The sequence below is a fragment of the Panthera onca genome, chromosome B3 (assembly GCF_046562875.1).
Source record: "Panthera onca isolate mPanOnc1 chromosome B3, mPanOnc1 haplotype 2, whole genome shotgun sequence".
Lineage (NCBI taxonomy): Eukaryota > Metazoa > Chordata > Mammalia > Carnivora > Felidae > Panthera > Panthera onca.
In genome coordinates, this window is record NC_138344.1 from 98124045 (window position 1) to 98139483 (window position 15439).

Here is a 15439-nt window from a genome sequence, read left to right on the forward strand (position 1 = left end):
ATTTTCCTTTCCTTGTCTCTTTTAATAACACATTCTTTATCATTTCCATTGAATTACATTATTTTCATTGTTTTCCTGATGAAATCCCCCCCCCCCCCCCCGCCGTATACAAATTATGTCTTCCTACTAGTCCTTTTTCCTTCCTTCGCAGGGTTTATAATAACTTGTATGTACATAACTAGCCGTGTGTCTGTGTTTTTCAGGACCATCTCTCTTCCTAGACTGTAAGCTCATGAAAGCAGGGACAACATCTACTCAACCCTCTAAACTCACAGCGTAACAGACAGTGAACATTTACCAAACACTGCCCAATAAATACACAGAATTGCTGTCAGAAAAAATGGTCAGCATTTCTAACAATGTGGACATGTGATCTCCCCTGCATAATGTTACCTGTAAGTCAGCAGATGGTTTTATGACAGTTTGAACAGTATAAGTGATAAGTGATTTAAACCTCGGACTAAATGCATGTAAATACAAGTCAGACTTGCTATCACATATGAAATAATACCCTTCTGTAATACAGATTTTTGTTTTGAAACTTGGAAAGGGGTTAGCTCTTGCTACGAAGACCGCACAAGATTTGTTACAATAGAAAGCCAAAATGAACCACCACATCACCCCCAATAGCAGCAAAGAAAAAAAATGTTTTCCAAAGCAAACCTTTCCAGGAGCTGTAGGAAGTAAGATTAATAGAGGATAATATAAGTTCAGTTAATGTATTGATCTCTGTCAATGGCATTTTTCTCACTGATTTCTAAAGAAAAAAACAATATATATATATATGTGTGTGTATATATATACATATACATATATACACACACATATATATATATATATCTACATATGACTCTTTAATTCTCTAGGTTTTCTCTATCATTACAAGGTTGATCAAATCTTTTTTTTTCTTTTTAATTGGCCATTCATGATATTTTTTTTCTTGCTTTCTAAACCTTGTCTCACCATTTGAATGGATTAGAATGAGGGAGAAACAAATAGAACAAACCAAAGTTATGGAGAAAGTATGTGTGTGAACTTTATTTCATCATGAGAAAATCACTTCTGGGCAGTAACAGAGAATACTGATATCTACAAGATGATAAGGTTTTCTTTGTATTTAGATACATACCTTATATTTGTACACAATATATAAAATTCATGGAGGAAATTAATTTCTACAGTACAGTTTCTTTGTTGGAAGAGGACTTGTTCCGTTAGTTTCTTTTAGAAAATGACCCCCAGTTCTGTGACGGGGATCGCAGTTCCAATCCTGGAATTTATTAGACACCATAATCTTATGAACATTAAGAGAAACTGAGAAACTACATCCTCCTGCAGGATGAAAAGAGAAACGTGAATGCTCAAGCTGCTATGCTAATAACTGATTTTAGCAGAAGAATATGATTTCCATGATGGATTATGAGTAGAAATAGGAGGTCTCATGACACATATTAGCAACATTGCTGCAAACTGGCTCCCTGCTCTGATGGCATGCACTTCACTCTTCAATCAAACCGCCTTGTACGCCTGGTACGCACGTGGGAAACGAGGCCATCATCAGGAAGGGCCTTCTGCCCCGCATCAAGGCAACTCTTGAGGGCTTTAGCATTTAGCATGGTGCTTTGGGAAAAGAGGCAACTGCTCTCAAGCGGATAGGTCATCCCAGAGAGAAGTTGCTAACGTGATCATTCGGGAGGCTGCCGCTGCCACATCCCCATAACCCAACGGGAATAGGTCACGCGGCCATTTTCCCTTCAGCGAATCCTTCTCTTCGAATACCGTCCCTCACAGACTTACCCCTGCTCCCCAGGCACGGTTTGTATGGCTAGGGACCTGCCAACCTTGCTGTGGGATTTGAAGTTGTGCTTGTTTTTAACCATGTGAACCATTTTAAGGGTGGCTGGCACATGCCAAGGTCTGTGGGACGTGGGAAAAAAACACCACCACAGTTCTTTTAGCTAACATCTTGAATTTGAACAAAATCAACACAATTATAGTTCTGCAGACGGAGGTCATGGGGGAATGCCGGTGGGGGGTCACTTCTGTGATTAAAATGACACCCAGGGGGTCTGAAAATGCTTTGGCACCAACCACAAATACCTCTTCATAGGTTTAATTTCATGTGCTGTGATTGCTTTTAAAATGAAAATGTTAAAAGCCTCAGAGGTTATACCTGGTCATCAAATTCAAGCCCTTCTTCCGAGGGGAATGGCTTGCCTTTGATGGCCAAACTATTTACAGTACAGCCAAGAAGCGAGTGTTCGCTAGAGAGTGACCTTGTGTGGTGGCCCTAAGGTGGCCTGACCAAGCCTAGAGGGACGGGCAAAGGTGAAAATGGCGAGGTAATGCGGAGTTGCTGGTCACTTCCTGTTTGGTGCCCACAGGAAGCCTCAGTCCAGGCGCCGCCGGCCTCGGCTTTGGGTGAGATGGAAGCGGTCCGTGCTGGGGAAGCCAGGAGTGGCCAACAGGCCCTCTCTGAACAGCTCTAGCACCCACACCCACTGGAAACATGTTCAGTCACACAAATCCACAGCTGGAAAGAACCTCGGTCCCACCCTCAGAAACAAGCAAGCACTACAAAGCAATTTAGAATCATCTGGGCAAAACTGGCAAGTGATGTGTATCGTGGAGAATGGGAGCCTGCCCTAGAGCCTAGATACATTTGTGTCACACACCGGGGGGGACATTCAGGCCTTCATTTTTCAGCTTCTTCAACTGCAGCTTATTTAGAATGTTATCAAAGGAAGCCGACGCCCCAGGCCATTTGAACTGCTGCTGTGGACTCTTTGGTTTGATCACATCCACATACCATGGGCTCTCTAACGGCAGGAGAGGAACAGCGGCCTTGTGCCAGAATGCAGAGCAAGTCATGGAAACACTTGAGAATGTGGGCAGTGGTGGGGTTACCTCCGGGCTTGTCAGCCATTTTAGATGCCTCGAAGTTCTCGCTCTGAGGGATACTGCTGAAGGGCCTTACCCTCAGACGTTTGGAGGACCAGGGTCTTGCTGTACTGGCTGACTCCTGTTTTGTTGAAGGCCTTGATGCGAGCGTTGTATGTGCTGTTGAAGTGAAGACCGTCCACGGTGCACATCGTCTCCTTTCCAACATACACTTCCTGAGGGTCAACAAATAACAGGCCACCGTTTAACGCCATCTCCCGTGAGGGGTTGGGGAGGCACTGTCGCTCAGAGGTTAGGAGCAGGCATTTTAGTGTCAGCCTGATCTGGTTCAAATCCTGTGAGATCCTAAGCCATTTAATTGACCTCGTTTCGTCTCAGTTTCCTCATCTGTAAAACGGGGACAGTAATGCCCACTTTATGAGGTTGCTATATGAGCATATATGGAGGTCATGTGTGCAAATTGACACAGTGCCTTACATTTAGCATGGGCCTCACACCTTAATGAATGCCACTTACTAGTGGCTAGGGCTTAAAAAATTAAAACTGGGTGCTTTAGTTAGCATTATGCATACTATTATTAACTTGGCGTTTATAAATATGTTATACCTACCGAGCTCTTTATCCTTCCGTGAGATTTTTAAAAACTGGTTTGAAAACATGAGGGTGGTCTCTGCTATGTTTATAACTCCACTGGTAATTTCAGAAACTGTCACAAAGACTACCCTCAAAGTCACAGGAATATCGGTTTTATCGTGGTACAGAGGGAAGGGGGAGGAAACAGGGGCTGGAGGAAGAATGACATTTCAAAGGCTTAAAATAAATCGTAGCATAATGCATCTTTAGCATAGGTTAGGCATGTGCCTCCCTCTTTAGCTGTATGCTTTGCAACATTATGCTGATGTAATGAGTAAAAATAATTTGTATTCCAAGCACAGCCTTAAAATGACGACTGTCTGGTGGGATACTAACACGACTGGGGTTGGGGATCCTGGCATGCTGAGAATTGCATACGGGTTGTCTAATTGACTCTTAACAAAAATGCATAAGGTACATGTTAATATTATCCTCATTTTCCAAATGAGGGGGTCCCGAGGGCTCAACGAGGCGAGAAATGGGCAGTCACACAGCTAAATGGTGGAGTCCGGATATGGGTGCACGCAGTCTGACCCCAGAGCTTACAGCACTGCATCCGCTTTCTCTGAAGAAGCGTAGGGCAGTTTCTACTCAGAGACTCCATCATCCATCTTTAATGGTTCAAGGAGAACACAAGCCTCAGTTGAAGGGCAGGCAGGCCCTGCCAGGATGGTCTGGCTCTAGGAGACATGGGGAAGCTTGGCCTGAGACCCCACGGTGGGCTCTCTGAGGTGGTCAGTGGCCTTGGTTGACAAGTAGCAGGTTCTCTGCTTACCCGAAACTGACCACCGTTGCCGTCATCCAGCTCCAGAATGTAGCCTTCGGCAGGCACCGTGGACAGAGGTGGCTGTTTCCAGGACAGTGTGGCGCTGTTGTTGTGAGTGCAACACTCCTCCAGCTGCAGGATGGGGGTTGCTGGGACTGGAGAGGAAGCTAAACAGAAATTAGTGTGACCCTGGTTTCTGTTGAGCTGCAAACATTTCGGTGTCTCAGAATGTTAACATCCCCCTGATCAACACGTGGCTCCACTAAGTAGCTGGCCCAGGGACGACCTGAACTGGATCCCTTCCGGAGTCTCCAGGAGTGGGGATGGTTCCTGAGCTGCCGTGCTGCCTTCTCCCAAGCTGGTGGTGGGGCTTCCTACCTTAACTGGAGGGGAGACAACTGCTCTGTTCTCGCCCCCTTGAGGACTGAAGACATCATCCCCAAGGGACACGTTTTACATGGGGGATGGGTTTCCGGTCCAGACCGCTAAAGTCTATTTAACTCACAACATGGCTGAAAATTTTATCATAAAATTTATTCTGTGCCTTGACCCCCCAGTTTATAAACTTGGAACTGCCTTCCGAGCAGTAGCTCTGAAACCATCGTCCTTCTAAGGTTCTATCCCTTTTTTTTTTTTTTTTTAAACCAGTGATTCTACTCAAGTCTTGTGTGCATTAAGTAGTTATAACACTGGCTTTTGAAAATTTGGTGCCAAGTGACACAAAAACAGTGATTTTTGCCATTTCGAAACTTCTGAGGAACTTGACCTCATTCTTTCAAGGTAGCTACGCTAGCTCAAGTTCACTCTTTCCGCGGGCGTAGAACCGCCAACTGTGAGCCTGGAGAGTAGTATGGGAGCAGAAGGGGCCTGGCAGGGGAGGGTCAAGTTGTCCTCATGACTTTGTGAGAATCTGCCACAGTATTACTAGTCACAACATGCCCCTGTCCCCATTTTGAGCCGAGAGTCTTTTCTATTACTTAAAACTGCAGAGTGGTTGAGGCTTCAGACACAAAGACGTGGAAATGTTAGGTAACACATAATCCCAGTTCCTAATATATAAACTCAGTATATGTATTTGGAAACAATGTTTTTATGAACTGCTTCAAATATTTTTCAGCAACAAAACATTAATCTTTAAAGCACTTTAACAATAGGAGGGAACAGTTTGGACCACACCCAGGGACATTTAAGCGAACAAATGTTAATTGTACAGCACCTGGTATGCTGTACCAAGATTGGACTCTGTGTCACACATTGAGTTACACACTCCCTGCCATCACCTCAACCAAAAAGATGGCTTATTTAATAGCAGTTTAAGAAGCAGGTTCTATGGTAGACAACGTAGAAAACACAGGCAGTGACCATAACACAAGAAATGGGAAGGTGAGGCAGGTCAATTATACGTAAGAAAAGACTGTGATACAATAAAACCATGCCTGAGTGACTAGGTCAAACATAATTAAACCAAAATTATGAGCAGTTAATGGAGGTGGTGAGTTTAGGAAGGGAAATCACGTTTCAGGTTTCAATGGCATGGAGTTCGGTTGGTCTTAGGAGAGACCAGTGGCTTCTGCAGCCTTGGAGGTCCCAGAACATCTGGAAATGGAGGAGAGGAAATGAATTCATTGCCTTGTTCAAGAAATAGACTACAGGACTGGATGGGAAGGGGAGGAGAGAAAAGATGTAACTCCTCATGATCATCTACATATAAACAGGCATCACCTAACAGTTGTAATTGGAGGGCTAGCTTTAGGTTATCATGTATTAGGGAGCTACTTTGTCATTAAAAGGTTTTTGTTTATAAAAACAATAAATTTTAACATATTAACAGTGGAGTAGATTATAATAAGTTTGAGCAACCTGTTCTTCAAAGGGCTTCTAGAGACATGGAATGATTCTCCCCAGGGATATTTGCTGTTAGTTATCCTCATTAATCAGCGCCTACCATAAAATAATTCCTTGGACTTTCTTTATTTCATTAGCTGCCCTATCAGTCTTCATTTTCCCTTTGTTCATGTTTCAGGCAGCTTACATTTCATCAATTTTCAAATCAAAGAGTAACATCACAAGATGGTTTCAACTTGAATCATGCAAATGCTTGCAATGTCTCTGATAAGAAACTCAGATTTCCTTGTATAGGCATAGGTATAATTAACAGATTAATTGAAACACATGGTGTCACGTGTAATTAAAACATGGGAACTTCATTTGTAATCCTCAGCGGATACACTTTAAAAGACCAGAAAGATAATAAAAAGTCTAACCAGTCACTAATCTTTAGATTTTAATATTGTCCAGATTTAAACAAATAAGCACACAAAAGATCAAGCTGAGGAAGAGAAGGAGGGAGGGAGGGAGAGGGAGGAGAGAGAGAGAGGAAAATGAAGGACCACAGAAACATTTGCATGTCTACATCTATTTCTCGATGTGCTTCAAATTATTTTTTCTGTTTCCTTATTTACTCCAAAGTGATGTTGCCTATAAAAGGCAAATGTGACAAAATTACAGCCTCATTAGTAAAGACTAAGGCTGACATTTTAGCAAAACAGATTTTATAGTGGGTGTTATATTACCCTATTTCACTTTATTAGGTATAAAACAAATGGTCTATAAGAATCCAAAGTATTTTCAAATTAACTTATTATTTGTGTTTTGGAAATGGATAGCATCATGGTTCCTGGGCTGAACTCTAAGAAAAGTTTTATTTTATTAAAACTGCGTCACTGGGCTGCTGTAGCCATCTCAATCTTAACACTTTCATGATCATTCTTGGATGTTTATGTTTTTCCTAGAGAACTAGTTTCCCCTGCCCTGATCAGAAGACTAGTGCTTAGCATTTTTGTTAACCATAAAACGAAGTCTCTGGCTAAAAATTCTCTTCTTAGTTACAAGGAACAGCTATTCTTACTGACCTCCTTGAAGGGGACCTCATTGAGCCTGGGCTCAAAATGAAATTCTGCAACAGTGTCTTCTTAAAGTTTTCAAATAGCCATTCTGGTTCAGATTATAGCTTAGTTTTTTTTTTTTATAATCATTTTTTTTTCCAGATCCTTCAGATTGTGAACACTCACAACTAGGCAGAATTCCTCTGTGAAAGGTCATGGGACTATGATGAGGACATGTGAGGACATATGGCCTCCCGCACTGGACATGAAAAATAATGGCAGGGGCTGCTTTTCGAGCACTTACTGAATGCCCGAAAGTGTGGTGAGAGGCTTTCCATGTAGTCACTCGTGTAATTTTCACAGCACCCCAACAGTAATGGGTACCATTATTATGTCTATTGTGTAGAAGAGGAAACTGAAACACAGAACGTTTTCATGGCTCCTACCTAAGTGGGAAAGCCAGGATTTGAAGCCAAGCAGACTGGCTCCAGGGGCTGTATGTTTAAATTGTACTACACCGGTGTGTAGTAATAGTGTACTACAGGGAAGTCCCCAGCCTAATTCCAGGAGGAATGTCTCTTTTTGCTTCCTGTAACATCCATGAGAAAGTTCCCCAAGACTTGCTGGTATAATTAAGGAAATATTTCACCACACATAGCATAATGTAGCAGTTGGTCAAATGTCTATGTTGTTCATCTGAAACTAATGTAACATCGTGTGTCAACTATACTTGAAAAAATTGCAGAAAGAAAGAAACAAAGAAAGGAAGGAAGGAAGGAAGGAAGAAAGAAAGAAAGAAAGAAAGGAAGGAAGAAAGAAAGAAAGGAAGGAAGGAAGAAAAGAAAAATATTTCACCATAAGAGCTACAGTGGTTGGGAATGCAAGTCTACTGAATCATCTTGTCTGAATGTCCTTGGTGGACCGTCACTCCTTTTTACGGTAGCTGAACTATACGAGTGGCATCTGAGTAAAATATAGACTTTAGAGGGACAACAAACCATTTCTGCAAAGCTCTCATTCGTACACTGTTAAAGAGAAATGTGAACGTAGGTTTTGAGGACAAGCATTTCAGGCCTCCAAACCATGAACAGATCACATGCATGAACAAATTACATGTGAGTCAGCATTTGTGCTCAACCCTATCCCCACCAAACAAACCTCTAGGTGTTCTTTCTCCATGATTTATAAGAGGGTCTGTTCACATCACACTGACCCTGCCCATGACCTTGGTGCATAATCAAGGCTTTTACATTCAACATGAGTTAATGAAGACAAATGTGTTCTTAGGTGAGAAGAGGCACTTAAGGGATTAGCAGCCATCGCTCTAAGTGCTAAAAAGGCTTGGAAAACATTAGGTCACTGTGTTATCCTGGTTCAGAATGAACATGCTGGCATTTCATTTTAGTACTGACTCATGAACCTTGGGATACCTTGTACACTTAAAACAATTCTGGGCTAATATTTTTCTGGAGATGTTTGAATAAAGAAGGTTCTGGCATTCTCCACTTAGATTTCTTTCTTTCTTTCTTTCTTTCTTTCTTTCTTTCTTTCTTTCTTTCTTTTCTCTTTATTTATTTTTGAGACAGAGAGAGACAGAGCATGAACGGGGGAGGGTCAGAGAGAGAGGGAGACACAGACTGTGAAGCAGGCTCCAGGCTCTGAGCTGTCAGCACAGAGCCCGATGCAGGGCTCGAACCCACAGACTGTGAGATCATGACCTGAGCCAAAGTCGGAAGCTCAACCGACTGAGTCACCCAGGAGCCCCTCCACTTAGATTTCAATTGCTTGAGGGAGATGTAGAATAAGAAAGAGCAGATCAGTTAAATCCTTGGCTACGAGAATAATTTTAGGCAGTGCATTCTTGCTGAATAGTTGCTGGCCTAACTAGAAACATTTAAAAACCAGCAACACACCTATCTTGGATATCAAGGGACAAAAAGGCATCTGAGATGAAATCTCAAAACCAGAGAGATGCTAACATTTTTAGTCAAGGAATAAACAGATATTTTTGTTGTCAATTTGAGTCATAAGTTTAAATGCATATTTTAAGTAGCTTTGAAGATCTTTTAACTTTCTACTGTAATCCACTTAGTACTATTAGAAAACATATTAGTAAGTACACGTACTGTATCAATGGTCAGATTACTTTAGCACCATTCTCAATGCTATTTAAATTTTGGCCATTTGTGCATGGATTCTGGGGTACAGTTTCTTGAGATATTTTTACTGACAAGCTGTGAAAGTGCAGTTTATTAAACTGACCAAGAAGAGCCTAAGGGAAAAAAATGTCTAACACTACACTGGGCACAGTTGTGTATGTTGACAGATCTCAAAAAGGCCGGTAGGAGTAGTTTTAACTATAGCTAGCTAAGATCTGTTGCCTCATGACCTTTTGGCTTTTTCTTTCCATCAAAGACATCTGACAGGTAAAAATTATTTAGAGTCTATAGAGGACTTGGCTCTCACTGAATTAATTAAACTTAATGAGCACAAAGCAAAGCATATAAATGAGCTCTGTAGAAGGACACTAATCAGAAGTAAATTAAATTAATAGGAAGTGTTAAAAAGAAAAGGAAAATGGAATAATCCAGTCTCATGCCAAATGGCCTGTTATATGAACTTCAGAAATAACTGTTTGGGATAATTTTGCATTCCAGGTGAATTTTTGCTGTGATTGTGTTCTGCGTTTTGGTCTTTACAGTGCTTGGTATTCTCTGCCGTGTGTACAGACTTTAGTGGAGTGTGCACACAGCCACGTTCACGCATATTTCCGTAGGCAGCTTTACATGGCTGAGTGACGTTGCTTTAGGAATGTGGTCTGTGACACACAGCACACGAATCTGCAGTTTCCATACCAGATGAAGGGCCTGTTCACTCCAACACAATTGTTCCCATCCTGCCAACTGGCCTGGACTCCACTCTGGGCAGATGGGCGTGATTCAGAAGGACAGCAAATGGGGGAGGAGAGGGCTTGGTCAGGCAATGAAAGCATTTGAAAGCCCTGAGGCTTTTACCCTCTGCCTGTTCCATCACCAAGGCTAATTGGGTTGGTTCATTTTTTTTTTTCCGCTTCCACCAAAAGCCCTTCCCTTGCCCTTTGGGACATATTTTCTCCCCTGAGCTGTTTTGTGACATAACCTTTTAATGATTTTACCTTATTGGGAGAACTGGGTACAGAGAGAGGCTGATCGAGGGGGATTTACCCGGGGCTCCCTATATTACTCTGATGGCTGTATTTCACAGGTCACCATGTGGGTGTGAAAGAAAAAAAATTTAAACAGTAAGAAAGACTCGCTGTAACAAAAAATTAAATTTCTGAAATTTAAGAGAGCAATTCAGTTATTCCTTGAAGAAGCCAGTTCATTACACAGTAACATTATAACACAAACTGGAAGTTGTGTTATAATGAGGACAAGTGAGGTTCCGGAACCTCACTCCCTGGTTTTGAATCTCTGCCCTGTCACTCCCAGCTGTGTGAATTCAGGCAAGTTATCCAGTCTTCCTGTGCTTCAGTTTCCTCAGCTACATACTAGGGCTGTGAGAATAAACTGAGTTAATTCACATGAAGCACTTATTTGGTTTGGTAAGCAGTCGGCAAAGGCTAAACATTTTTATTACTGCACCAAAGTGCTTTTATTTACAATCTTTATAGTACTTCCTCCAAAAATTAATGAAGGCACCATCCCAAAGCCATACATATTAAACAAAAAGTGAGAAAACTGAAAATAAAAGAGCAAAAATCTATTAAAGGGATGAGAGAGGTACTTGTACAAGGTACAGGGGTGACTTTAGCTGCATGATGGAAGCCACAAGCGTATAGCCTTAAAACTTGCTGGGTTAGACGGTTTTCTGTCTAATAAAAGGAAGTATGTAGATTTTTCTTAAAAAACCAAAAATTTTAAAGTGCTGGATTCTAAGTCCTTTATTATGTGGATGCTTAAATTAGGAAAAGCAGAGAGCAAATACATTTCTTCAGTTTTAAAAAAATATTAGAAAACAACAAAATTACAGAGATGAAGAACAGAAGAATCCAGGGATTGGAGGTGACAGAGGGGAGGGGCATGGGTATGACCGTATGGTGATAATGGGGTAGCATGAGATCTTTGTGGTGATACAGTGGTTCTGTATCTTGACTGCAGCGGTGGTTATATGAGTCTTCACATGTGACAAAATGGCACAGTCATACATATACACTGTACCAATGTTAACTTCCTGGTTTTGATATGCTAGTTATGCAAGATGGAACCATTGATGGAAACTGGGCTAAGGGTATACTGGACCTCTCTTTACTAGTTTTGCATCTTCTTGTGAATGTATAAATAGTGCAAAATGAAAGTTAAAAAGAAGTCAGAATATTGCCCAAATGGATATTACCTACACAGCCATAAAAATATTGTTGCATGGTTGGCTTTTTATTTTTCTTTGTAAGAGTAATTTTAGGTACTTGCATTTCCCATCAGCCACCCCAAAAAAATCTCAGAGAGATCTTGCATATCCCTGTATCACATAAGCCAACAAGTTTAAAAAGTTAAAACTTGTCTCAAATTTTCATTTTCCTTCGGTAACCAGGCTTGCATTTTCCTGATCAGTTTTGGCAAGCCAACTGGGATCCTCTCAAAGTCCCACTGATTTCATGCTCAGCCATTTGCTCACTACCTATCCACGTGGAAGCAGTCACTTCAGTTCTCAACTGCCTTGATTCAGTAACTGGGTTACTTTCTGTAACAAGATTTTATTTATGTACAGTGATGCTGTCTCTATCTCCTTAACTTTTTAACGTCAGCGATCCCTGATATTAGGCTTGTGAAATTTCTAAGACTCTCAAAGAGGCAAGCATTGAGTTTATCTGAATTTATCTGACTTTCTGAGAGTTAGGTCCCACTGCTACAACCATATATTTCCTTTATGTGATAAGATAGGAGCCACTCTAGATTTCTGTACCATTAACCAGAAGTGTGTGTGTTTACTTCCTCACCCCTTAGGTGATTCATAAATCTGGCAGCTGCCTTTTTTTTTTTTTTTTTTTTTTTGCAGCAATCTGGCACAAAGCCTTGATCCTGCTTCAAGCACCAGTATCCACCCGGGATGTTGCTCTGTTTAGGGAGATGCAGGCACATACCTTTCATCTGTACGAAGTCGAGTTGGTGAATGGATTGCAGCAGAGGGCTGTTGTCCAGACTCAGGTCAAAGTCCGTGGTCATCCTGGGAGTGAGCGTGCCTTTCCCCCACTGATCCTCAGTCAGGTGCACTCTCCTTATGAGGGCGTCAGAAATCTAATCACATCAAAGACCACAGCCTAAGAAATATAACACCACACTGGACACAGAACGCTGCTCCTCCACTCTCTGGGAGCTTTACCAAACCACTTTGGGACTCATACCCTTCCTGTCTCCATGTAGGCAGTGAGGAGTCTCTTCTGATAAGAGTGACCCATGCAAATCTGGGTCCTTCTGTGAGTCAGAGGGGGCCACTAGAAATAATTAGCAGCTGTTAATTGCTCTAATAGACAACCCTGGATATATGCTCATGCTATTTATGACTGATCATAATATGTTGGTGATCAATTAATCCTACTAGCACCAACAACCCTAAGTTTCTAAGAGGAGGTGTGGGTTTCCTGTCAAAACTTGGAAATGAGGGTTTTTTTAAAGTTTATTTATTTATTTTGAGAAATAAGAAATAATTATTTTGAGAAAGTGGGGAAGGGGGAGAGAGAGAGAGAGGGAGAGAGAGAGAGAGAGAGAGAGAGAGAGAGAATCCCAAGCAGGCCCTGCAACACCAGCACAGAGCCCAATGTGGGGCTCAAACCCACAAACTCAAGCCGAAGTCTCAACCGACTGAACCACCCAGGTGCTCCAGAAATGAGTTTTATAAAATAGTAGAGAGGCTGCATATGGTAATCTGTAAAGTGGAATTTCTTACACTTTAAAGCAGATCATCTGACTGTATCACTTTATTCTTTGATAGAGACCTCTTCCACTTCTTGTATTTAATCTCCCTCTGTCATTCTTGGCCAGTTTGACAGAATGTGAGTTGGAAGGATAATCTATGTATTCCTTAATAAAAGGTCCCTTAATCATTATGATCAAAACTTAAGTAAAATTCAGCTGACATCAGCACATCTCATTAAAACAATACTGAAGAAATCATGAGAAATCCAAGCAATGAAAAACCTTCACTTTATTTAGGAAATCACTGAATAACTGGCCAGTAGGAACTGTCAAGAAGGTAGAAGCCTTGCATATTTAGACATTTCTAGCTGACCAAATTGTCCAAGAAATTAGTGGAAAGGGACTCAATTCTTAGGCAAGTCAGTAGCTCTGCTTTGGGGGAAACTTAAAGGGAATTACATTTTCAAGATTAAACATGAGCAAAAACAAATTTTAAAAAGCCCACGCGCTGCTCAATCTTGTAGCACATGGGGGCCAAGGCTTCCAACAAGTCAATGGAGTTTTGCTGGCACCCATATATGCATGGCAGTCTGAAGGTGGGTTTCATTGTGGAGGGGATCCTTGCTCTCCAAGGGCTGTTAGGAGTCCACCCTGGCATCGGAGACTCAGTCTCATGGGACAATGAGAATCTGAAGTAGAAACTAGCTGGCACTCACCTGTAAAAAGCCACTGGGATCATTTTCCTTAATGACCTCCAAGCAGTACTCCATGAGACCTGTGGTCTGGCGCAATTTCACTGTGCAGTGAGAGATCTGATCTCGAACCACCTAGGGTTGATGAGAGAACAGAGTGGTCCAAAATGGCAGAGGGTAAAAAAGAAGCAAACTGGGACGTTAGAAAGCTTCTTCAAACCATATTCCAAGAGCATCATGGAATGGAATAAATGTATGAGAATATTTTGTGGCAGTGTCTGCTGTGGACAATGGCTCCAGAAGACAGATTGTATAAATGCTTTTATTACAGGGACTGGTAACAACAGGACCCATCAGAAAGGCATGCAGATGGTGGAAGCCCAGGAAGCTGGTTACTCTGGTGCCTGAAGGGACGTCTTCCTAATTCCCCCTTCTTTCCGTCTTCTGGGAAGCTGATACTGTGAGCTGTTCTAAGTGGGAGGTCGCTGGGAGTCTACAAAGGAGCTGCGTAACCCGAGGTGTGGCTGCAGCTTCTGTTCTGGGAACAGTCACCCACCTGCTCCCACCCTGTGCCTGTCTCTTCTAAAGAGCAGATGTCACCATCCGAACCAGTTCCTTCTCATTCTGATTCTTTTTCCTGAGGGGGTGGTGGGGTGAGGTTAAAGGTGAAACTTGCTGAAAGACAATGAGCTAATAACCACAAGTAAGCCAGAGAAAGACGGATGCAGAATTAAGTTTTGAGAATAACCCACTTAGAAGCAATCACTGCCTCATTTGGGAAAGCAGTTTTAAAGGCTCTCTATTTACCATGCTGTGAGTCTGGTTTAACCTAGAAAGGCCTCTCTCTGAACATGCAGTTTCTGCCTCTGGGAAGTTGTCTTTGCCCAGTGTCAAACACATGACAGTCCTTGAGAAGTTTGTTTCTTCAAAGATGTTCATTTTCTGTGTCCTCTGCTCAGTGACCCAAATCCTGAAGTGGTTTCTGAAGCTAGAGTTGAACAAGAGTTTTCTAGGAACCTCAATTGCTTACATCCTCAATATTTATACTACTTTGCAAAAGCCTCAGAAATATCCAGCCTTCTGGATTTTTACAAATAATAACTAAAAGGAGTTTTAATATTAATTATTGAAAACCTTTTTCTTTGTTCCTTCTTTTTAGTTTTGATTATACACCTTCCATTAAAGGATGTTTCATTTACTTTCAAAAGCAATTGGAAACTAGACCAAAAAGCAATCATCTCATCACTCTACTGAAGATTTTTAAAGCATTTTGATATTTCCTTTCAGGTTTTATCCTTGAGCTAGATTTATGTATAGTTGCAATCGTAATATGTGACAATTTTACCTCCTTCCCACTTAACACTATACCATAGTCATTTTACATGTTGCCACCATCAATAAATGTTACTGGCTACATAAATATCCCACTGAGTGGGTTATCATAATTTACTTAATCATTCCTGTTCCTCTATTTTTGGACATTTAAATTCCTCCTAATTTTTAAAAAGTTCATTTATTTATTTTGAGATTGAGAGAGAGAGCACACGCAGGCATGCACGTGCGAGCAGGGGAAGGGCAGAGAGAGATGAAGAGAGAGAGAGAATCCCAAGCAGGCTCTGGGCTGTTGGTGCAGAGCCCATGCAGGGCACAGTCCCACTAACCGTGAAATCT

General features: G+C 41.7%; 1 protein-coding gene across 10 annotated transcripts in view; it reads right to left on the bottom strand.

Annotated features, from left to right (window-relative positions):
* TRIM9 (tripartite motif containing 9) overlaps positions 1-15439 on the bottom strand; it is a 111415-nt gene that overhangs the window by 20614 nt on the left and 75362 nt on the right. For 7 of the 10 annotated variants that reach the window (XM_060619823.3, XM_060619821.3, XM_060619826.3 and 4 more), the window contains exons 4-7: positions 13793-13903; positions 12305-12458; positions 4310-4467; positions 2978-3116 (exon numbers count right to left, since the gene is read on the bottom strand). In XM_060619823.3, coding sequence (XP_060475806.1) covers positions 2978-3116; positions 4310-4467; positions 12305-12458; positions 13793-13903 — 562 coding nt within the window. The remainder of the gene's footprint in view (positions 1-2977; positions 3117-4309; positions 4468-12304; positions 12459-13792; positions 13904-15439) is intronic. The other 3 variants (XM_060619822.3, XM_060619825.3, XM_060619830.3) reach the window with 1 other exon arrangement.